The sequence below is a fragment of the Microtus ochrogaster genome, chromosome X (assembly GCF_000317375.1).
Source record: "Microtus ochrogaster isolate Prairie Vole_2 chromosome X, MicOch1.0, whole genome shotgun sequence".
NCBI lineage: Eukaryota > Metazoa > Chordata > Mammalia > Rodentia > Cricetidae > Microtus > Microtus ochrogaster.
Window position 1 is genome coordinate 60538558 of NC_022026.1, and position 24269 is coordinate 60562826.

Genomic DNA, 24269 nt, shown 5'->3' on the forward strand with positions numbered 1-24269 from the left:
GAGGAGGAGGAGAGAAAAGGCTAGATGTAGAGGTACATGCCTCTCAACTGAGGCAGGGGCAGAGGGGCAGAGAGGCAGAGGCAAAAGGAGATCACTATGAGTTCCAGGCCAGCCAAGACTGAACAGTTAGTCATACCTAGTAATCTTAAAACTTACAGGCACAGTATAATAGGGGAAAAAAAAAAAATCTATGCTTGAAGAATCTGTATATAAACCTTGCTTCTGCCACCAACCAAACAATTATGTAATACCAAGTTAAATACACACATAGCCTTTCCCCCACCTACAAAATTAAGAAGGAAAGCATAAATCACCTCTAAGACTATTTGTCTAGTTTTCAAAATTTAGAATTTTTTACACCATGGGTAGGGTCTTTTAAAAAATTACAAGACTTAAAATTCTTTGGTTTCAAATATGATACAATGGACACTAACGTTGTGGTAGTTTGGATGATAAAGGCTTCCATAGTTTCATATATTTGAATGCTTGGTCCCCAGTTGGAGGAACTATTTAAGAATGGTTAGGAGGTAAGGCCTTGTGAGGGGATGAGGGGTGGGGGTGTCACCTGTCTTTGAGACTTCAAAATCCATTCCTAGTTCTCTCTTCCTCCCATTTGTGGATCAGGATGAACGTTCTTGGAAACTGCTCCAATACCATACCTGTCTGCTTGCTGCTACTTTCTCGACCATGATGGTCATGGATTCTAACCCTCTGAAACTTTAGCCCAATAAACTCTTCTATAAATTGCCTTGGTCATGCTGTCTTATACAGCAATAAAAAAGCAACAAGGAGAGAAGTTTAATTTAGGATTGCCGTAAAGGAAGGAGTAACTTAAAAAAATCTCAACCCTGGTATGGTGATTTATGTCTGTAATCCCAGGACTGGGAAGAAAGAGATGGAGGATCACCTTGAGTGATCTAAGCACTGTCTACTTAGTAAACATTCTGGGCTAGCCAGGACTATATAGTAAGTCACTGAGTTGCTTTTCCCTCCACTTATTCTTTTGGTTTTTTTTTTTTGGGGGGGGGGTGCATGGAGAAAGGGCTAAAGAGAAATGGTGTGATTGTTTTAATTTCAAAAAGTTAAAAATAAATGTTTAAAAAGGTGACGTTTTATAAAGATAATCATAGCTTTATAAAGTTGACAAAGCAAAGCCATGTTCTTCTGGATGCTTAAATTAGAGCACAAAGGTATACCCTTAACATGTGATATTTCCTTAAAGGATCAAAAGCCAACCAAAAAAACTAAAAGCTAAGACAGAAGAAAATTAACAAATGTCACCCATGTCTAAAGTTTCCTTTTGAAGAAAGATGGAGGATATCATTGTCAATTCATGCAAAACTTCAATAATAATATAAGTATACACATGGAGTAAGTATATGACAGAATTGTAATCTTTGGCCAATGAAAGCAATCCCCTTCCTAAGGATTTCAACCATACCCACTTAGCTTAAAAAACTAGCACACAGAAGAAACTAGAACAAAAATCAGAAACACTTTAAATTAAAAATACCCACACAGGGCTTTATAGTTTAGAAAACATGCAATTCTTGGGTAACCTTAAAAATTTTCTAAAAGGCAAATGATTATACAGTAGTTTGATTGTTTCTGAAGTTAGAGTATGAATCTCTCTACTCAAATTCTATATTCTTTCCATTAGAGCACACTTCTGTCTTGTCTGATAAAAAAAGCAGTGACAGAAAGAGGGTCACAGTAGCAGGGTCCTACATTTGGCAGTCTATTCAAACTTAGGTGCTACTATCGTAACTTTATATTTTATAAGAGAGACAGAACAAACTTTTAATCTGGTACTCAGTTACTAAAAGTTGCAGTATGCTACCCAGTGTATGACTAACTTTCCAAAGTCAAAGAAAGTCAAAAAAATAAAATGAAAATAAAATACTAGCCATCATGGATATTTCTCTTGCAGATCTTGGGATCTAAGTTTAATCATATTCATTCTCCAGTTCAAATAACCTAGGGGTCACCAGTCAACAATAAGTAATGGAGAAACTGAAAATTTTTCCTTTATCTAACCCTCTTTGACTATGATCTTATAGCATAAATAGTTAAAAACACAAACAATTCTAAATAAACTAAGGTAGGTCAATACTTCTGAAGAAACAATCTAATTATCTCAGGAGATTACTGAAAACAGAAGATTTACTAACAGCAACATTTTATTTAACACACACTCTCTCAAACCAGAAAATATAAATAAAACAAGCTATTTATTGGAAACAACTGGAGTCACTTTTCTGTATGACATGTTAACTTACCACTGAAATGCATTGTAATGGAAGTAGACCAAACCAAGACCGTATAAAAATGCAGCATTCTATAAAGAAAGGAAAAAGAGACTTTTAAGGCAAATAGTTATATGAAATGTATATTATATTGTTGGGGAAAAACATGGTATTCACAATGTTTTGAGCTCTTAAAATTCTTATGCTATGAAACAATATATTTACAATATATTTTTCAAACACTAAAATGACAATTATAAGTAAGCAGATGGCATAGAATCCAATCAATTCGGAAAAATATTCTGGTTTCTGTCTAATCAAATTTGTTCTAGGGGGAAAAAAATCAACTAGTAGAATTCAATTAGCAAATTAAACATAAACATCTATTCTTCAGAGGAAAGAAAATGCTTCGATTGTACTATCTTATTTTTTCTATTTGCACATGTATATATGTTTTCTGTGCCTCCTGCCCTGATGGGGGACTTCAGCCAATCACATGCTGCTTAAGGTGTGTCCCCCTGGGGCCACATAAAAAGCCCATAAAAACTTCCATGAGCTCTTGCTCTTCCTCTTTGGTTTCCTGTGCTCCTGGCATTCGCAGGATCTTTGGTCGTGTAAGTTTTCCCTCAATTATTAAAATCTTTTGAATTGAGCTGGTCTGGTTATTTATCAATCGACCACGCCCCTTCACTGCCCCACAGTCCCCAAATCTTGAAACTCTTTAATTTTATGCTCATTAGGACAGGGGTGTGGGGGTGGGGGCAGCGCTAAAAGTCAACAGGAATTCATAATATAACTCCACAACAAATTTTACCACTAATAAAAGAATTCGATACCAAAGCAACACCTCCTGAATTACATTTATGGGTTTAACCACTGATTCTTTTTGTAGTTTAAAAAAACAGGAGCTATACTTACTCATATCCATTTTATCTCTCTCTCATATCCAAATAGCTAATTACTTTTAGGTTTTTGCTGTTGTTTTGGTTTCTTTTAGTTTTGTGGAGATAAGGGCTTATTATGAGCCTGGCTGATCTGTTACTCATTACACACAGCCCAGGCTAGCCTTGAATTAGAAGCAATACTCTTCCTTTTGTTTCCCATGTACTAGATGACATGTACCACCACACTTAATCATACTCATCTTATACAAATGGCAAATGTTTGAGCATACATATATACTATACCAAAAATGATGCAAAGCTGTTTTAGTAAATCTTTTCTAAAAGTCAAGCTTTCAAACCGTCCTTTTCTCAAAATTTCTCTTAAATTGTTCTCTTAAATTTCTCTGCTAAGCATTAAAAAAATTTTAAACTGGGCCGGGCAGTGGTGGCACATGCCTTTAATCCCAGCACTCGGGAGGCAGAGGTAGGCAGATCTCTGTGAGTTTGAGGCAAGCCTGGTCTATAAGGACTAGTTCCAGGACAGGCACCAAAAACTACACATAAACCCTGTCTCAAAAATTTAAAAAAAAAAAAAAATTAAAACTGGGGCTGGAGAGATAGCTCAGTGGTTAGAAGCACTGGCTGCGCTTCCAGAGGACAGGGGTTCAATTCCAGCCATTCACATGGTAGTACACAACTATCTATAACTTCAATTCCAGGGATCTGACACCTTCACACCAATGCACATAAAAAAGTTAAATTATCTTTATAAAAACTTAAACGATGCACTGGAGAGATGGCTCAGCTATTTAAAACATATGTTCCTCCAGAAAACCTGAGTTCAATTCCCAGCACCACATGGCAGCTCACAACCATCTATAACTACAACAGTTCCAGGAGATACAATCCCCTTTTCTGGTCTCCTTAGGGATCAGGCACATACATGGTATACAGATACACATGCAGGCAATACACCAACACATAAAATAAAAATAAATCTCAAAAAATATTGAAACTTATTAAATTGCTTCTTTTTCAATTATGCTGTTATATTTTCTAAGAAGTATACCATTAACTAAAGGTTTTAGCACTAGTTAGTAGTTTATTTGGTGAGTTGACCTAGCTGAACACCTGTAAGGAAATGAAGATGTTAGGAAGAAAGGAGGTCAATACAGGATACACTGTGGAGCTGATTATGGTTGTTAGCAACCGGGACTCAATCTTGCTAGAAATCTCTGACAAATAGTGTGAAACACTTCTCAGAGTCATCTTGCCCTAAGTGTAAGGAAAAAGAGCACACAGCCCACAATAGTTATAAAACACTAACTTGAGAAAAAGAGTGGGTGGTTTAAGTTTAAAGCCCCAAATGTAAACAGGTAGATAACTTTTTGCACAAGAATTTTTAATAATAAAAATTTTTCTAGGACTATATTGTTCATTTCCTTTAAAGTGGATGTGCCTTCCAAAAACACTGAAAAACATTTAACTACATTGTAAAATCTAATAATGTGGTAATTTACTTTCATTATATCCTCATTACCCCCAATTTTCCAAATGAGAACATTATATGTGACTAAGGGATACATAAAATTGAAGAGTTAAGAAGGTCTCAACATTCATTTTGAAAATTGGTATTTAATTTTCTTTAATTTCGCTAGAACTGTTTTTAATCAAAATCATTCATTTCCTATTCCATCCTCTGAACAATACTGAAGAGGCTGTACAAAACTAAAATAAAATGTATTTCCCCAATTCTCAAAAAAAATCATGTAAAATATGATACAGGAAGAAAAATATAGATACTCCCAATACAGGAACAGTTAAAAGTCACGAAATGCATTATATATAAAGTCAAGACCTGAAAGACAACTACTTTCTTGGAAGATGGAAACAATAATTGAATCGCAACAAGTATCTCTAACTTCTAAATTTGTTCTTAGCACAATGTATCATGATACCATTGCTTAACAAGAACTTAGTTTTGTTCAGAATGGTAATATTTTCTATTTTATAAGACTAATAACCTCATGAGGCAGACAGTCTCACTTATAAATAAAAAGAACTAAGGCTCAAAGAAAAGCAAATGCTCAAGGAGATGAATAAATACTAAGCAGAAGATATAGGGATTGACTAGGTCAGCCTCCAAAGCTCACTTTTAGCTATTGTCTGTGGTTTTGTTATTTGTGTACTAACTGAACTTCAGCAAACAAAAATGATAAAGACAGGAATGTGAGGCAGAAATGATGGCACGTGTTGATAATGACAGCACCTAGAAGGCAGAGGCCAACTGGATTACTACTGTCAAGGTCAAGGCCAGCCTGATCTACACAGTATATTCTAAGACAGCTTGAGTAATACACACTAAGAATTTATCTCAAGGATAAAACAAAAACAAAAAAGTGGCAATTAAATGTGTCTATTCCTTGTTGTAATATAGCAGTATATTCCAATACAGCAGATACCCAAAGACTCACTAAATCTAATCCATCTCTTTGCAGGTGATATGACTTTTAAAGATTATTAGAACTGGTAACTGAACTAAATAAGGCTGTAAAATGTGACAATGTACTATTATAAAAATATGTCCTACATTCTAGGAGACTGAAACTTTTGCTGGACCTTACAGCCAGTTAATAATACACCTTGAGGTCACGTACGATTTAAGACTGCTATCCTACTCTTCATTCTACCTGTATCTTTAACATTTAAGAGAACAATTTAACAACCAATCTTACTTGCCATGGATTTCCCATTTAACAACATAAGATAATGGACATAGCTGTAATTCTAAGCTCTACTTCATGCCGCTAACCCAGGAGAGCAATGTATACATATATGCATGTGTGTTATGGTAGTTATTTGTTAAAAGCAAAAATAGATTGAAAGCAATCTTATAAAACAAATATCGACCAAAAATGTTAGAAGCAGTATATGGCTATTGTTTGACAGCAGTTGTTTGTTAGTTATGTGGGCCCACTGTAATTAGTAACATCTTATCTTTTATAAAAAGCCTGTTAAAAAGTTCTGTAAAGTATCCCTCAGAGCTTATTACCCATGTGATGCTTTCTATGCTGGTCAATTAATACAGAGCAAACCCCCTTTGTTAGGGTCTCTTCCTCCCTCCCTCTCTCCCTTCCTCCCTCCCTCCTTCTGTCTCTGTCTCTGTCTCTCTCTCTCTCTCTCTCACACACACACACACACACACACACACACACACACACACACACACACAAAAAAAAAAAAATCATCCAGACAGGAAGATTCAGACAAGTAGACAAGAGACAAAGACTCAGGGAGAGAGTAGAGAATTCAAATCTAGGTTCCCTCTTGGTAAAATTACTTCAAGGGCAAGTTGTCTAATTTCTTTTCTTTAATGTGACACTGGTGCATTTTGGTACTCTAAGGCTGTTACTTTGTAACTTAGTAACTCTAAGGCTGTTACTAATAGGTTCAAGACAGCACAATAGAATGAGAGAATACCAACTTGTATGATACTGGTATCATTTTAACACAGTAATAACAAATATTGTTAAGCTTAAATAAGGGGCCAGGGAGATGGCTCAGTGGGTAAAAGTATGTACTGTGACAGTGTGAGGATCTAACGTCAAATCCACAGTATTCACGTAAAAAGCTGGGAATGTCCACATATGCTTGTAACTCAAGCACTAGTATGCAGAAACAAAGTAGATCCCAGGAGTTCACTTACTAGCCAGCTTAACCAAAATGGTAAGATCCAGATGCAATGAGAGATCTCATCACAAAAGAGTAAGTTGGAGAGCATTAAAGAAGGTATCCAGGGCTGTGCAGTGGTGGTGCACAACTTTAATCCCAGCACTCAGAAGGCAGAGGCAGGTGGATCTCTGTGAGTTCAAGGGCACCCTGGTCTATAAGAGCTAGCTCCAGGACAGGCTCAAAGCTACAAAGAAACCCTGTATCGAAAAACCGAAAAGAAAAAAGAAGGTATCCAATATCCTACTCTGGCCCCAATCCACAACACACCCCCACACCCACACACATACCAGGGGGCTAGGGAAGTATAATGAAAGCAATCCAATTTACAATAAGCAACAACAACAAAAAAAAATACCTAGGAAAAAATTTAACTAAAGAAGTAAAAGACATTCACCATGAAAATTACAAAAACACTAATGAAAGAAAATGATAACACCAGAAGGTAGAAAGATGTTTCATCTCCATGGACTGCAACAATAATGCCAAATGTACAAACTACGCAAAGTAATTCACAGACTGCAGACATCTCTTCAAAATAACAATGAAATAGAGAAAATGCAAACTCATAAAGACACACGAAGACCCCCCCCATCAAAAAATGATATCTGAAAGTTAGTTAATAACAAAGATGAAGTGTAGTTGATTTCAAATTATGCTTTAGAACTACAGTAGGGATTAGCAATGTACACAAAGGTAAGAGATCCCAGGAATAAAACCATGCAATTAATAAGCAACTGATTCTCCACAAAGGAACCAAAAACATCACCAGAGAAAAGGTAACCTCATTAATACAAGATTCTATTCTATGCAGATGATTAAAATTGGACTTTTATCTCCAACCCTGTGCCAAAATCAACTCAAAATTAAATAAAGTCTTAAATTTCAGACCTGAAACTATGAAGTTACTAGAAAAATAAATTCAGGAGGAACGCTAGTACATACAATGGCATTAGGATAGGCAACAATTTTGAGGATAATGCAGAGGAAACTAAAGTCAGGAAAAGGCATAAAAGATTTTGCATAGCAAAGGAATCAATCACTAAGAGTGACAAAATAAGGCTGTGGTGGCACATGCCTTTAATTCCAGCACTGGGGAGGCGAAGGCAGTAAGTAGGAACTCTTTGAGTTTGGAATCAGCCTGGTCTATAGAGCAAGTTCCAGGATAACCAGGGCTACACAGAGAAACCCTATTACAGGAGGAAAAAAAAGTAACAAAACAACCTACAAAATCAGAAATATATTTGCCTACTATTCATTTGACCAATAATTAATATCCACAATATATAGGGACTTGAAATTTCTTAGCAAAATTTCATGCAATCCAATCAAGAAGTGGGCAAATCATCTATCTAAACATGCCACTCAAAAGGAGAGCGCAAGAGGACAAATATTTGAACAAAGAGGTGAAAATGTAGCCCAGTTGTAGAGTACTTGCCTAGCAAGTACAAGGCCCTGGGTTCAATCCTCAGCACCACACAAATGAGTAATCCAAGCACTTGAGAAGTGAAAGCTGCTAGTTGGCTGTGTTTAATTTTTTTCACTTATTTAACCTTTGGTCAAAAAATGTCAGCAATCTAATTCTTTTTAATTAAAATACAAAGTAGTTAAATAAAAGACAACAAAAAAATGATACTTGAAGAGTACAAGAAGAAGAATATAGAAATGTAGGCTTCAGAAATAAGAATGTAGAAACAAAGAAATATAAAGTTGTAAACCTAGGAGAATGAGAGCAGAAGGTCAGCAGCTTTCTTAGCAGCTTAAGGATTAACTATTAACAGTGGGTTACTTTGCTTTACACCCCATACCTCTGTCTGCAAGGCTGCAGCAGACCTCTGCAAACTGAGGGCCAGTTTTTGGATAACCCCCAACCACTCATGAGCAGCAACTGATGTGAGCTGAGTTAACCTTTAAAATGATGGGATGTACCTAACTTCTTGGTTGTGCATTGTCCCATAATGCCCTTCCCTACAAGGCAAAACAGGCAGTACCAGGGGAGTGCAGACCTTTCGTAAACACCATCAGAAAGTGCCAGGGAGAAACAATGGGCTAAAAACAAACACTAGTTTAACTGAAAAACCCAAATTGTAGGGGAAAAAAAAGTAATTTGTATCTTGAATTTTACCTCAAGATTGTAAAAATTCTTCTTTTCTGTTCATTTCTAATATGCTTGCTTCTTGCTATAAAATGGGGAGTTGGATAACTGCCCATTGCCACAGCCATACAAGCCCATCTCTGGATAAGCTTTTTTTGTATCCCATGAATATTTTTTTTCTTTTTCTGGAATAAAGTTTGCCTCTGGTTTAACAGACTTTGGTGGTCTGTCCACCATTTTTGCATGACCCCCCGTGAACCCAACAATACTGATTTCCCTTTTCTAGTCTCTTTCCTGCAGAAGTAACATTTTCAAATAGTCACAGAAAGAGCTTTAATATTTTTATAACAACCAATAATCTACCAAAGAAAACAAATAGGAAATAAGCATGAAAATGTGCACCAACCTTCCAGTAGTCAGACTGTAAACTGTAGTACCTCTGGTACGCAGATAATGCTAAAAGAAGGAAAATAATGAGTCACAATTATGTTTCATTTAAAGTCAATCAAAGTTTTAACAAACATTATTATAGTAAGTATTTAAAAGCTGCCTTTGCCGATAAGCACTGGTTCTCATTTGAATCTACAAGGTAACTAAAGCAGGACAAAAGTCTGACATGTTTGCCTTCATTTTGTCTATCTCCCACTCAACTTTAAAGGTAGGCATATTAGTCACTCCAGGAATATCAGTCTAAATATTTGTGACATGTAACCCACCTCCCAACTTCGCCCTCTACATACTTCTTCCTCCTCAAGGCATAAAGAAATAACTGAAGCATTTTACTGTCATCTTTCATATCCTGTTTTAAACAATAGTCACCCCGGATGCTTGGAAGAGTATCGAGACTCATATCCAGATCACTCTATGAGATTACTACCAAGGCAGGAACAATCCTTGGTGTTTTATAACAATCCTTGGTGTTTTATAGGCAATGTGATCAAAAGAGATGCACAAATTCTCCAACAAAAGCAGGTCATGCAGGTCAGATTCAACACAACAAACTATTTCTACATGCTCAGAGGTTCTAGTTCTGAAACTTTGCAACCCTTAAAACATGGCGCACTACGAATTACCAGCAAACTAATGAAAAGAAACAAATAGGGAGGGGGTGCTGTGGGACAATGGTTTGTACCCTTGTCAATTGTATTTCAATAAAATGCTGATTGGCCAGTAGCCAGGCAGGAAATGTAGGCGGGACAACCAGACAGGAAGTAGAGGCGGGTCAATGATAATAGGAGAATTCTGGGAAGAAGTAAATCCTAGTCTACAGTTGTGACAGAGAAGATGTGACTGACTATCTTGCCGAAAAAGGTACTGAGCCACGTGGCTAACATAGATAAGAATAATGGGGTAATATAAGTTATAAGAGTTAATAAAAAGTCTGAGCTACTAGGCCAATCAGTTTATAAATAATATAGACTTCTGTATGATTTCTTTGGGACTTAATGAGTGTGGGAACCAGGCAGGACAGAAACCTCAGTCAAGGGGGGGGGTTACTAAAAGAAAAAAATAAATAACAATATGAGATGGAAAAACAGACTCTTTAAAAGGAAGAAAAGCTGCTTTCATAAGAGAATTCAAAAAAAGAAAACCAAGCAGCGGGCTCTAAAGAAATAAAATTTCAAAAATAAAATCATTAGAAGGATAAGATTAGGAAGATCAAGAGACTCCCCCCTCAAAAATGAACAATAACTAAACAAAAAAATAAAAATAAATAAGGAAAAGAAACAAACAAATAAATCATTTACTGGAGGGCTAATTGCTCCTGCTAAAAACATCAAATCTTCTCGAGCCCACAAGCTAACATTAGGATGAAAAGATTTAAAATATCTCTGTCTTCATTTTGTATCTATGTCCTTTACTTTTTCTCTGATTCCTGCCTGAATCTGCCTAACCTAACTTATTTCATTCCTGTCAAGGCTAAAGCCAAAGATACAGTGTTTTCCAAAACCTCCAGTCACCTTAGACTTCAAAAACGAAAACCTTCCTGGACAAATAGCCCCCTTCTCCAATAAAAGTAATTATCCTTGAAGGCCAGGCTACAACCAGAAACTAAAGAACTAAAGTAATCATGTTGTAGATGATATCAGACTAGTCTCCTCAGGGGACCAACCAACCACCTTGTAGAACCAGAGCTGAGACAAAGAAGGACAGGACCACTTTTAACCCAGACTGGTTAATTCTGCTACCTCTTGCCCTCTAGTTAAACCTAAGTCTCACTTCAGCACCCAGAAGACAGACCTAGTGGGCCACAGAACTCCTTTATCTGCTTTTCACACTGCGGGTACAATGAATAGGTCTCCTGTCCACTTTCCTTAATTACTCATTTGGTTAAGACCTAGCCTAGCCTGTTGGGAGGTATAGAAGCTTGGACTTCTACTCTTAAAACTCAAATTACAATTTCAGAAAATTCCCAGAAAGGAAGTTATATACTAGACTGTAAAGGCTTACAACACATTTGTCTAGATGGAACATTTTCAAATTTCTAAAGAAAGATTATCTCCAACAATAAAATTAAGATATTCACATTCTTAGTTCAGAAGAGAATAAAGGTAATTAGTTTTCGTATAACCAATAACTCAACCAAAAAAAACAGCATTTGGTATCAGCAGGCTTGGAAATCATTAAAAAGAACCCTCCCAGATAATCAAGAGTTTGTAAAACCAGAAGCTCAAACTACGGGACTTTCACAACTGGTCACAAGAATGGAATCTGAGTACATGTCTGCCCCTGGGTATAGACATGATATTTGTAAGATTGCTACCTACGTAGAGGCTTGCTGCTAAAGCACAAAAATAGAACACCATGCCCTCTTAACAGTTAGTGTAAATGTGCCAGCTAATCAATCACCTGGATAAGAAAACATCTCTCAAGAAGTTTATCTATTCGTAAAACTTTGAAAATAATAAGCCCTACCTAAAATGTAGGTAGCACAATGGTCTCTGGACACTTAGCTCTTCTGTCTGTCTCTGTCTCTGTCTCTCTCTGTCTCTGTCTCTCTCTGTCTCTCTCTGTCTCTGTCTCTCTCTGTCTCTCTCTCTCTGTCTCTCTCTCTCTCTCTCTCTCTCTCTCTCTCGGTTGTTTTCTGTCTAACAGCCCTGGCTGTTCTTGAACTCACAGAGACCCACTTGCCTCTGCCTCCCGAGTGCTGGGATTAAAGGTGTGTGCCACCATCACCCAGTTTGCACTGAACTCTCTTACGCAGTAATAATGTTCTACTCCAGGATGGACTCTTTGACCACTGGCCACTCCCATCCCTTGAGAATAATAAACTATACCCTCTATACTACACTGAGCATTTTGACTTCTTCTGAAAAAGATCCCAAGGACTATGGAGTCAAGGACAACCCAGAGAGAAATCAGGTAATAGCAGAATCTTTCCTAAAGAAAATTCTGTCAAGTATGTTCCTCTAAAAGCACAATGCATACCAACAAATAAGATATAAATCATTGAAAACCAGGAGACATAAATGAAATGAGCCTCTAAGAACACCTAAGATAAAGAAAAAGTGAAATCCCAGGATAAGAACTATACACGGGCCCCATGAACAGAGAAAGACCTATTCTTAGATTTTGCTGTCCCTTGTAACTGCCTTTTCAATCTGAGAACTGAAGACTCATCTAGGGTCATATTTTTCTTAACTATGTACAGTCTGATGAACTTCTTTGTCTGAACTCTACATGCTACAAAATGGACAGGAAACAGCACCTACACAGAGAGAAATACTAAGTACGCTGTGTTGATCTACTTTTAAAAATCACCCACCTGCTCCTTATGTTCCAAAGTTTCTAGTATTTGGCTATTAGTCTTATTCAATGTACTAACTACAGGTATTAGGTTTGCCAGAATTCACAAATACCCTAACCCACTTCTCTTTCTCAGAAACGGCTCTTGTAGGATCTAGAGATAGTTCAGTGAGAACAAATTGCTCTCACAAAGGACACAGGTCCAATTCCAAGCACCTATATAGTAGGTCTGTAATTATAGTGTCAAAGAATTCAATGCACTTCAATGCCCTCTTCTGGCCTCTGCGGGCACCAGACATGCACGCCACACAGACATAGACGCCACACAGACATACACGCAGGCAAACTCCCATGCACCTAAAGAGGGGAAAAGGCACACTCTTATAAACAGCAAAGTAACCAGAAGCTAGACCATGACTCAGAATCACTTCTACTAAGAACCTACTACTAGGGGCTGGAGAGATGGCTCAGAGGTTAAGAGCACTGAGTGCTCTTCCAGAGGTCCTGAGTTCAACTCCCAGCAACCACATGATGGCTCACAACCATCTATGAGATCTGGCGCCCTCTTCTGGTGTGTGGGAAGCAGAATGTTGTACCCAAATAAATAAATAAATTTAAAAAAAAAAAAAAGAAAAAAAAGAACCTACTACTATCATTGTGACTATAGGGTACTTTCTGTACGCAGCTGTATTTGTGTTTATTCTCAGATGGTCTGTGTACATGGCATCATTCTAAAACTCAAGGCAAGCCTTGAACTCCCAACCCCCTCTCGCCTCAGCCTCTAAATGCTGTGCTTCTAGTATGTGTTATAAGACTTGGCTTGTTACTCAATATATTATTAGAGATAATTTTATTTGTGGCCCTAATAAAATGAAAAAAGGAACACCAGGAAAACACTGAAATTTCAGACAGAGTTGAAGAAAACACAGGCTATACCACTATTGTTCTACCTTTTTTGTTTCTGTTTTTTGAGATATGGTTTCTCAACATAGCCCTGGCTGTCCTGAACTATCTCTATAAACCAGGCTAGCCAAGAACTCACAGAGAGATCCGACTACCTCTGCCTCCTAAGTGCTGGAATTAAAGGCATGCACCACCACCCAGTAAACTCTGCCTGGCTATTATCACATATCTTAACAAGTAACGTTTTCATTCTTTCTTTTCATTTCTTTCTTTTCCCATTAAAATTACACTAACCAAAACATCACTGAAAATCAAACTATGATTTAAATTTTCCAGTGTTGCAGAAACCTGTTTTACATATCCCAATCCCCAGTGCTACATATATAGTGTACCTAGTACTAATTAGAACAAACAACAAGCATTTCTATAGTGAATGGTATGGCTGACATTTCAGATTATCTGTTTCAGCACATTGGCAAACTCCTGTCACTGATTTAGCAGTGTTGCTCCTGACAATCTCAGTGATAATATTAGTCTAGAAATGTGCCCATGAACTGTGTTCCAACCACCACTGACTTCTATATGAAAATCATGGAAAGGTTTTGTCCCTACCTCTGGATATAATTAAAAAAAAATATACCATAAAATACTGCCACAAGAGGAGCTATTTCCCTGACACGAAGCATCAAATGGAAAGAAGTTAGATGCTTCTTGACTTGACACTACCTAGAACATAACCCACCTATTAACTTTGCAATTGTGTGAATATACTTACTGTACAAGGTAGTCTTTGACATTTGTATCCAAAAATCATTATATTCAACACACACCTGGGTCTTTGACAGATGTTAAGATAAAAAACACAAAGACTTCTATAGTATGATTCCATTTAATTGTGAGTTATCTGGAGTGTATGTTTTCAATGACCTAGTTATTAACACCTACCTCTTGACTACATAAAATTTATTTTCAGAATTAGAAACTCTTAAAGAAATCATAATACTATCCATATTAAATAAAACTGTATTACAAGAAGCACACTGTTATTACTGATTGGTAGAAACATGGCATCTATACAACAATGTGTTGAATTAATAAATATGAAACCGCAAACTCAGAGTTGGTACTCTAAATTGCAAGGAGAGTTATAAATGAGGCATTTCTTCCATCTATCTTTCTATTCAACTACATACTTTCTCAGTAATTATACTTTACCTCCATTAGGTTTGGCATCTTATTTTAAGATCCTAACAAATTTTATGTTTCTTAATCCACATAAGTCAGTGAGAACCTATAAAGGCTATACAAGTACCTATCACCTGGGTCTTTTTAGTAAAATCTCTTCAAGCAGTCCTTATTTCTAATCTTTATCTATGTTATTTTTAAAAAAAGGTCTTAGTTCACTTTAGGTATTTGTAAGAATGAAGAATGATACAAATCCTCTTTTCAATATCCTTGTTTCAGATCTGTTTCAGAAAGACTGTAGCAAAAACTGTTTTGGTTTTTTTTTTGTTGTTGTTGTTTTTTGCTTGACAAACTTACTATCAATTATTAGAAAACAGACCCCTTTTTGGTCTTACACTATAAATATCTCACAAAGGAGTACTGTCATTTAACTACCTCAGGCAAAATTTCTACAAAGTACCAAATCTTGGCATGCAATCTGTACCAGCAATTTCTATCTAAGTACTAAAACATTCCAAACCTACTTTGCCACAATATGACAGGTAAGGGGTAAGAGATTAGAGGGGGTAAGGAGGGAAAGAGGTCAATTACTTGAAGAAGGAAAAAAAAAGAAATACATGCCAACTAAAATGTACATTTCTGAAATTCCCTCCCAAATCTTTTATCTCATAATTTCAGTCTTTTTAATAATTGGTCAAGGATGTTATAGTTTCATTTCTCCTTCAGTGCAATACTAGTTCTGGTCTCCAGCTTCCATAGGCGTTGACCCTAAAGTCAATTCCTTACTAAATAAAGGCTACACTCCCATAGGAATCTAATATATAGCAATAGGCCAAGTGTATTGGGTATCAAGTTTGCTGGAATCTTGCTCTTTTTAGGTTAAATTCCTAGAAGCAAAATGACCAAACCAAACAACAGGATTACTTTTTAAACTCTCTGTAAATATTATCAATCAAAAAGATTAAGAAAATGTTTTTAACAAAGCTATTTTTCCTTCTAAATAAGTAAAATTTATCTGGAATGACAAATATACGTTAGCAGTAAGATAACCATATCATATCGTTAACTAACCAATAATGTTTTAGGAATTCATTTAAGACAGGAAGCAGGTGATATCAGAATGATAAATACAGCAAAATCACAACCCAAATGTTCATAAAATAGGTTCTACAGTTTACTATGACAAGTATAGCAGTGAGTTTTTTTGCTGTTTCTTTCTTTCGGGAGATAAGGGGCTGAAACGGGATTTCTTTGTGTAGGCCTGGGTGTACTGGAACTAGCTCTTAGACCAGGCTAGCCTCAAACTCAGAGATAAAAGGGTCTTTGACTCCCTAATGCTGGAATTAAAGAGGTGTACCACCACCGCCCAGCTTTACTTGTTGTTTCTTAAAGAAACTAAACTCATAGATATCCTGAGTTCAGGGAATTTTTAAAAAGTAGTAATAAATCCAGGCATATAATCATTCTCTGATTAACAAAGAAGTCCCCTACACATGGGTATATGGAGCACTATACTCAAAGATTTACATGTTCACTATATGGTTCATGAAAAAGTATGTTTTATCATGTTTCCTAAAATTAAATGTCTATTTAGCTGAGGTCAGCAATCTTATCTTGTGCCAGTTACAAAGAAAGTAGTATAGCTAAGGAAAGAAATAACTTTATTATTGGTGGTAATGGTTTGAGTGTGGGTGGGTACATGCCGGAGGGAAGTATTCTACTTAACAATGGCTTAGTTTTAAAAATGCAGAAAAGAATGGACAGGAAAAAAATAAAAACACTAGCTTAATATTTATTTTAAATGCTATATATATATGTGTGTGTGCCTGAGTGTATGTACATGCATCACACACCTGCAGGAGCTCCAAAAAGAAAGAAAAGTGTTAGATGCCCTGAAACAGACTGTTGTTAGCTACCAACAGAAATCAGGCCACTTCTTTTAACCACTAAGCCATGTCTCCAGTACTAGCTTGTAGTTTTTTTAAAAAAATTAAAGAGAGAACATGGTCCTCAAACTCCCAAGGTGACCTGAAAAATGCATAATAATCATAAACTATAGAAGCTGCTAGTTTGAAATATACTGATAAACACCCATTCTCCTCCTCTTCCTATTAAAATTTAAACTACTATCTCCTAGTAAAAGCCAACTAACTAATTTAATCTATACAAAAGTAGATGGGCATTTAGAGTACATATTTTTCGGTGGCCTACTGATTACTCCCACCAACTAGTTTGTCAGCAGTAGAGATACTACATGCCTATATCCAACCTTCCAAAAACAGAAAGAAAATTTCCAAATGCCCCTCAGTTCTTTGTTATCTTCAAAGACCAACTTTTTGTTTGCTTGTTTAATCATTTGTATTATAAGACAATTTCTTAACTCTGTAACCCAGTCTGATCTGGAAGTCACTACACTGGCCTCAAAGTCACAACAATCCTACTGCCTCAGCCTCCTAAGTGGTGGAGCAATAAACATGAGCAATCATACATGCATGCATATATAAGTTTGTATGTATGCGTGCAGTTGTGTGCACATGAGAGCAGGCGCCCAAAGATGCCAAAGGCGTTAGACCCTCCTGGAAATGGAGCTAGAGTTACAAGGGGTTCTGAGTCATCTAATGTGGGTGCTAGGACTCAAAATTTCATCCCCTGAAAAGCAATACATGCTCTTAAATGTTGAGTCATCTACCTCTCCAGCAGTCCCTAACTGAACATTTTAAGAATTTAAAATGTAGCTAAATTCACTGAAATAAAGTTTTAAAAGTTATGGGTTAATTTAAGATGTAAGAGCTAGCTAGCAATATGCTTGAGCCAGTGGCCAGAGTTGTAAATTAAAAAAAAAAAAAAGTTAAGGGCTGGCAAAATTGCTCAGCAGATAAAGAAACAAACGTACTTGTAGCCAGGCTTAACGGCCTAAGACCAACTCCAAAACCAAAATGATAGGTAAAACTAACTACAAGTTGTCCTTTGACCTCTACACCCATGTCATAGCATGTACATGTGTGCAAATAACACAAATAAATTAACCAATTAATTAATTAATTAAATAGGATGTTTAAAATAAGAAATAAAAGTTAAAAAAAAATACATGATTTAGTAAGGCCACTAAATGACACGGAGCACTATATATGGGCAGTTCAAGTATAGGCCTCTCTTTATGTGTTGTCAAGCTAATGTGCTCTCTCTGTACATAAAAGTGTAGCAATTAAAACAAAACAGATTTCCCAGAATTCCATAAACTTCTAAAATAACAGCTTTCTTTAAATACGTTATCAGCTTCAAATGATGTTAAAACATTAAGTATCAGGCCAGCAAGATAACTCAGTAGGTAAAAAGTACTTATCTACCAAGCCTGACAACCTGAGTCCCTTGATAACCTCAAGGTGGAAGAAGAGAACTTACTCCAAAATGCTGTTCTCTAACATCTATAGCACATGCATACTTCCCACACAAATAAATGAGTAAACAAATAAATAGATGCAACAACAACAACAAAACCATTCTGAGTGTTAGAGTATTGAACTAAAGCTAAGTCCTAGCCAGTATCAATCACTTAACAATCCTAAAATTCCTGAGCAATCATCTAGTACTTTTACCTTTTACATACTAGAAGACAAAAACTCAGGGATGTTTATATAATCTGCAACTATAAATAATGCAGCTAAACTGGGGCTTAAGTCTAACTTTGAATTTCACATAATATGAATGTTTCAGACTAAAATTCTACTTCCATTAAGGAAAATGTGTGACCTGACACAAAACTGGCATGATACAGTAACAATGTGAAATACCAACAATTCTTTACTCTAGCTCTAAAACTTTCCATTAAGTACTCTGCCCACGTTTGCTGAAAACAAACACATCTACTGCAATAAGACGTTTAATGTTACCAAAAGTCTAAATGTTAATCACTTGTAAGAACAGTTTTCCTTTGCTGTAGAATTTTCCTTTTATACTCAGGGAGGGTGGGCAGCTTTTTAACTTCCTGCATAAATAATGGTTTAATTAGGCAGCTTAGTTCCTTGAAAAAAAAAGCACACCTCAGAGGATTGACTACTTACTATATTCAGATATATAACTTGGTTATTTCTTGATGAAGAACATTTAAGTATATAAAATAGTTTTATTTAAGGTTCAAACTCATGTGTTCCTCTCTCTGGATTGCCTTTATAGTAACATGACTATAGCTTAGTTTTATTCAAATACTTTCTAGTTAAGATGGACAAGACTTACAGAAAAAAAAATAGTAAGAAAACTAACTTTGCATTACCTTTCCTATATGACCTAGAGGAGCTTTTGCTCTCAGTTCACCCCTCAATGGAGCCTTGCAATTGCTAAGCAAGCACTACCACTGAGCTAAATTTCAAACACTGAGATAACAGTGTTTAAAGGAGGCATTTTCATCGAGCAAAACAAAACCACAATGAAAGTTTTATACATAGAGGGTTTTTTTTTTAATAGATCTTATTTTATTGATTAGTTACCTGGAGCCACGAGATTTTCCCAATTCCATCTATTCTGTTTTCTCTTAGTGTTTACTATATAGCTCATAAAGTTATAGCTTCTTACAAATAAAAATAACAGTGCCCTTCATAATTATAATTACTTGAAATGCATATATGAATCAAAGAAATCAATAAGAAAACAAGTTACCTTTTGAATAATCTTCCAACAAGAGGTTGAAATGACCTAATTGACAAAAGAAATCAGACTCCACTTTTCCTTCAGCTTTTAAGATCAGAGATTCGTAGCAGTGAACAGCCTAGAAATAAAAGAACACAAATGTTTAAGAGGTAGGTAAAAATCCTAAAAACACAATCTTTCCCTAAGACCGTATATATCCTCTACTAATCATCACCCAGGAAATCAATGAACTTTTCTTGTATCTCCATACATCAGGGCATCATTCTTTAAAAAGAAACAGATTAAGTATTTAATCAGAAATTCCACTGATAAGGGCATAAATATCTTTCTCATCTACCAAACTGCAAAAATATCTGACAAATTAAATAAAGGAGCACTTTGACAATTCTGTTCATAAGTTACAAATATAAACTACTACTATATAAACCTATTCAAATCAAACATTCATCTTTCCTACAGGCATGGAGAATTTAACTGAATTAGGTGAGAAGTCATACAATCTCTGTAATAAGTACAGCTACCATTTATACTTAATAGTTCACTTTTTACCAAAATCTATACCAGATTTAAACTACCTTACAATTATCTTTTCCTTGTTATAAACTAAAACACACTAATTCTAAACTCTATCTTACACTCCCAAAATATTTATATACACTCATATTTCCTTTCTCAGAAAACAAAATTGTTACGGCTGTTAACTCCCTTGAACTCTGAAGAATACAAATGACAGAAGAGTTTGATGACACATCCCAGTTGTCATATGCTACAGATCTTCGGAAACTTATTCTCTCTTACCCTCAGACCTGACAAGATGATTAAGATGTCAAAGTTGTTCACCAGAGATGGCTTAGTAAATACCAGCACAAGCCTGACAACCTGAGTTCAGATCTCCAAAGCCCAAGTAAAAAAGTCAGACTGTCCTCTGACCTCCACACTTGTACATAAATACCCTCACACACAAGCATGGACACAAACAAAGACAGACAGACAAGAGGAATGGAAGGAGGGAAAGGAAAAAGGTATGGAGAAAAAGGAAATTTCTCTAAGAGTTCTCAAAGTACTTGGCACAGAACTAGATACACTTGTTTCTTCCCTTTCCAGGTAACAACAAAGCTCTTACCCCCACGATCTTTTAGGTAATGTCAAAATTTCCTTAGATAAATACTGCATAATGTTGCTGTTGTAAGGCATCCTAGTAGAGTCATCAAATCAAAAAATAAATAAATAAATAAAAAGTGATTTCTCAAATATCTGGGTATCCTCTCATTTGGCAAACACAAAGAAAGAAACTCAAGATAATCGTTTAAAAACACCATTTCACTATTATCATAAAAATTTCCTGGAATGTCTACTTGGAAGGCCTCCATTTTTTGTGATACAGAGCCTTGATGTGTAGGGAATCAGTTTCAAAATGTATATATTAAATTTACTATCCTGACAAAATTTATCTGTCAGCAAGTTTGGAGAACCTATTGCAAACAATGTATATCCAGGCTGATCTTAATATACTTCAGAGCTACAAAAGAATTGTCCTCAGTTCGTATTACACTCTTTGACAACTAAATGTGTATGTAGCAAATCACAAGAACTGAGAACTACTAACCAATCCACTTCTCTATAAGAGTCTGGATTCTATAGTAAAGTCTCAGGAATTACTATAATTTAAAGGCACAAAATTTCAAGAGCCTCTTTATACAACTCTTATCAGACAAATGGTTTGAGTATAAAAATACGAAATCAGTTATTGAGTACAGTGAACTTACTTTTACAATTTTACAATAAATAAAATGTTTATAAAGTTAGTAACAGTATTGTAATTAAAGTTTTCATTGAAATCATTTTTATTTTTTTTATTTTTTTTAATTTATTTATTTATTAAGGATTTCTGCCTCCTCCCCACTACCGCCTCCCATTTCCCTCCCCCTCCCCCATCAAGTCCCTCTCCCTCATCAGCTTGAAGAGCATTCAGGGTTCCCTGACATGTGAGAAGTCCAAGGACTGCCCACCTCCATCCAGGTTTAGTAAGTTGAGCATCCAAACTGCCTAGGCTCCCCCAAAGCCAGTATGTGCAATAGGATCAAAAACCCATTGCCATTGTTCCTGAGTTCTCCGTAGTCCTCATTGTCTGCTATGTTCAGCAAGTTCGGTTTTATCCCATGCTTTTTCAGACCCAGACTAGCTGGTCTTGGTGAATTCCCGAAAGAACATCCCCATTGTCTCAGTGTGTGGGTGTACCCCTCGCGGTCCTGAGTTCCTTGCTCATGCTCTCTCTCCTTCTGCTCCTGATTTGGACCTTGAGATTTCTGTCCAGTGCTCCAATGTGGGTCTCTGTCTCTGTCTCCTTTCATTGCCTGATGAAGGTTAATATTCAGGAGGATGCCTATATGTTTGTCTTTGGATTCACCTTCTAATTTAGCTTCTCTAGGATTGTGAATTATAAGCTCACTGTCCTTTCTTGATGGCTAGAAGCCAAATATGAGTGAGTACATCCCATGTTCCTCTTTTTGGGTCTGGCTTACCTCACTCAGGATAGTGTTTTCTATTTCCATCAATTTGTACGCAAACTTCAAGAATTCCTTGTTTTTTATTGCTGAGTAATACTCTAATATGTATATATTCCATACTTTCTTCATCCATTCTTCCATTGAAGGGCATCTAGGTTGTTTCCAGCTTCTGGCTATTACAAACAATGCTGCTATGAACATAGTTGAGCATATACTTTTGTTGTATGGTAGGGCCTCTCTTGGGTATATTCCCAAGAGTGGTATTGCTGGGTCCAGGGGTAGGTTGATCCCGAATTTCCTGAGGAACCGCCACACTGCTTTCCAAAGTGGTCGCACGAGTTTGCATTCCCACCAGCAATGGATGAGTGTACCCCTTTCTCCACACCCTCTCCAGCAAAGGCTATCATTGGTGTTTTTCATTTTAGCCATTCTGACAGGTGTAAGATGGTTTCTTAAAGTTGTCTTGATTTGCATTTCCCTGATCGCTAAGGAAGTTGAGCATGACCTTAAGTGTCTTTTGGCCATTTGAAGTTCTTCCATTGAGAATTCTCTGTTCAGCTCAGTGCCCCATTTTTATAGTTTTAGTTTTTTTAACTACATTTTTTATCCTCTCCCCCATGTGTGTGTTCACCCATGCTATGATGTATATGCAGAGGCCACAGGCAACTAGCATAATCAGGTTCTCTCTTCCTACCATGTGGGTCCCAGGGACTGAACTCAGGCCATCAGGCTTTGAAGCAGGCACCTATACTCACTGAGCCATTTCTTGAACCTTTGCTTTCGGAAACACTTGGTAAAATATATAGACACTTCTCCTTCCTGACAGTTTCTTGCTATTGATTTCTATTAACTTTATAAGCGAATATATTTCTGCGGTAAAAAAGTGTTCAGAATATAAACATAGAAATCTTCTTTAATGATTTAAGCAAACAAAAAAACCCTCAAAAAACTCCTTATTGCCTTTCATGTCACACAACTATTATGATCATATATTGCTTGTGTTCTATTTCTCATAAAACAGAGGAACACATCTAAAACTATTATATATACCTCTGATCATCCACAAAACATTAATACCAGACAAAATCCAAAATAAGAGAATTTTCAAACTAGATTGAAACTTTCTTAATAATTCCCCTTATATATTCACTGTGAGTCTAGTAAACCAGTGCTGGTAGTGAAACATGATGATGACAGAAGACAATCAAATGAGACTGAAAAATGAATGGAAAAGATTTCCAAACAGCTTATGTTAGCATTTCATAAATACCTCATGTATTTATTTCATTTTTGGTAATTCTGATACTAGATACAGGCAAATGGTAACATAATTTTTAAACAATATTTAAAATAAAAATAACAGGGTAATTCTCAATACTCATAATAATAAAGAAAAAATGGTATCGTTTATAACAATATTTTAAAATCAAAGGGTTTGGGTTGGCAAAATAGCTAACAAGCCGCAAAGTGCTTACTTTACGACCTGTCTTTGCTTATTCAGAAACATCTCCTACCTCCCTACTCCCCTGTAGGAGGAGAGAAGAATCAACTGGAAGTTGTCCTCTGCTCTCTGATCACCCAAATGCACACATATGCACACCCATTCCTTCTTCACCCCTTCAACATGCTGGATAATGATGATAGTGGACACAAATTATTTGTGAAAAATAAAATGATTAGTAATAGTATGAAGATATATAACTAGTTGTTTAGATTTAGATGCTCACTTAAATGTCTCCTCACCAAAAATATTTCAAAAAAAAAGTATTTCTTATCCAACAGATAATTTTTAAGCTAGGTATAGTGATATGTACAACTTAAAAAAATGAGGAAGACCTCAAGTCCAGGGATTCAGGATCAGTTTAGGAAACATAATGAAGTTCCCATTCTAAAAGAAAGAGTATGCATTTATATTGTTCATATTTTGGATATTTTACTTGAGAGTTTCAAATACTGTATCTACTATACTGTATTTATATCATTTCCTCCTCCCACTCCTCCCCTGCCCCTACTACCTCTCAAATTCATTGTTTTTATTAATCACACACTCACACACTCACACACAAAACATCACTGCATTTTGAACACCACAGGTACACAAGTAAAATCTTTGCTAATACAGACTACGCTTGTACATGACTTCAGGATAAAATGACTAGAATGTAAAACAAATATTAATAAGACAAACTCTGGAAATTTTATGTTCATGTCTATAGCTGCCCCATATAAAAGTCCTAATTTGCTCCACTTCTCTGTATTTTCTAAATTTTTCATAACTATATTATTTCTTTGCATAAGTCATTTAGAATTATGCTCTCCCTTGTAATTT

At 36.1% G+C, this 24269-nt stretch overlaps 1 protein-coding gene across 8 annotated transcripts in view; it reads right to left on the reverse strand.

The window, feature by feature from the left end:
• The window catches only part of Kdm6a (lysine demethylase 6A), a 128351-nt gene that overhangs the window by 74955 nt on the left and 29127 nt on the right, over positions 1-24269 (reverse strand). For all 8 annotated transcript variants that reach the window (XM_026784716.1, XM_013350659.2, XM_013350660.2 and 5 more), the window contains exons 3-5: positions 19443-19551; positions 9361-9410; positions 2280-2338 (exon numbers count right to left, since the gene is read on the reverse strand). In XM_026784716.1, the coding sequence (XP_026640517.1) occupies positions 2280-2338; positions 9361-9410; positions 19443-19551 (218 nt within the window). The remainder of the gene's footprint in view (positions 1-2279; positions 2339-9360; positions 9411-19442; positions 19552-24269) is intronic.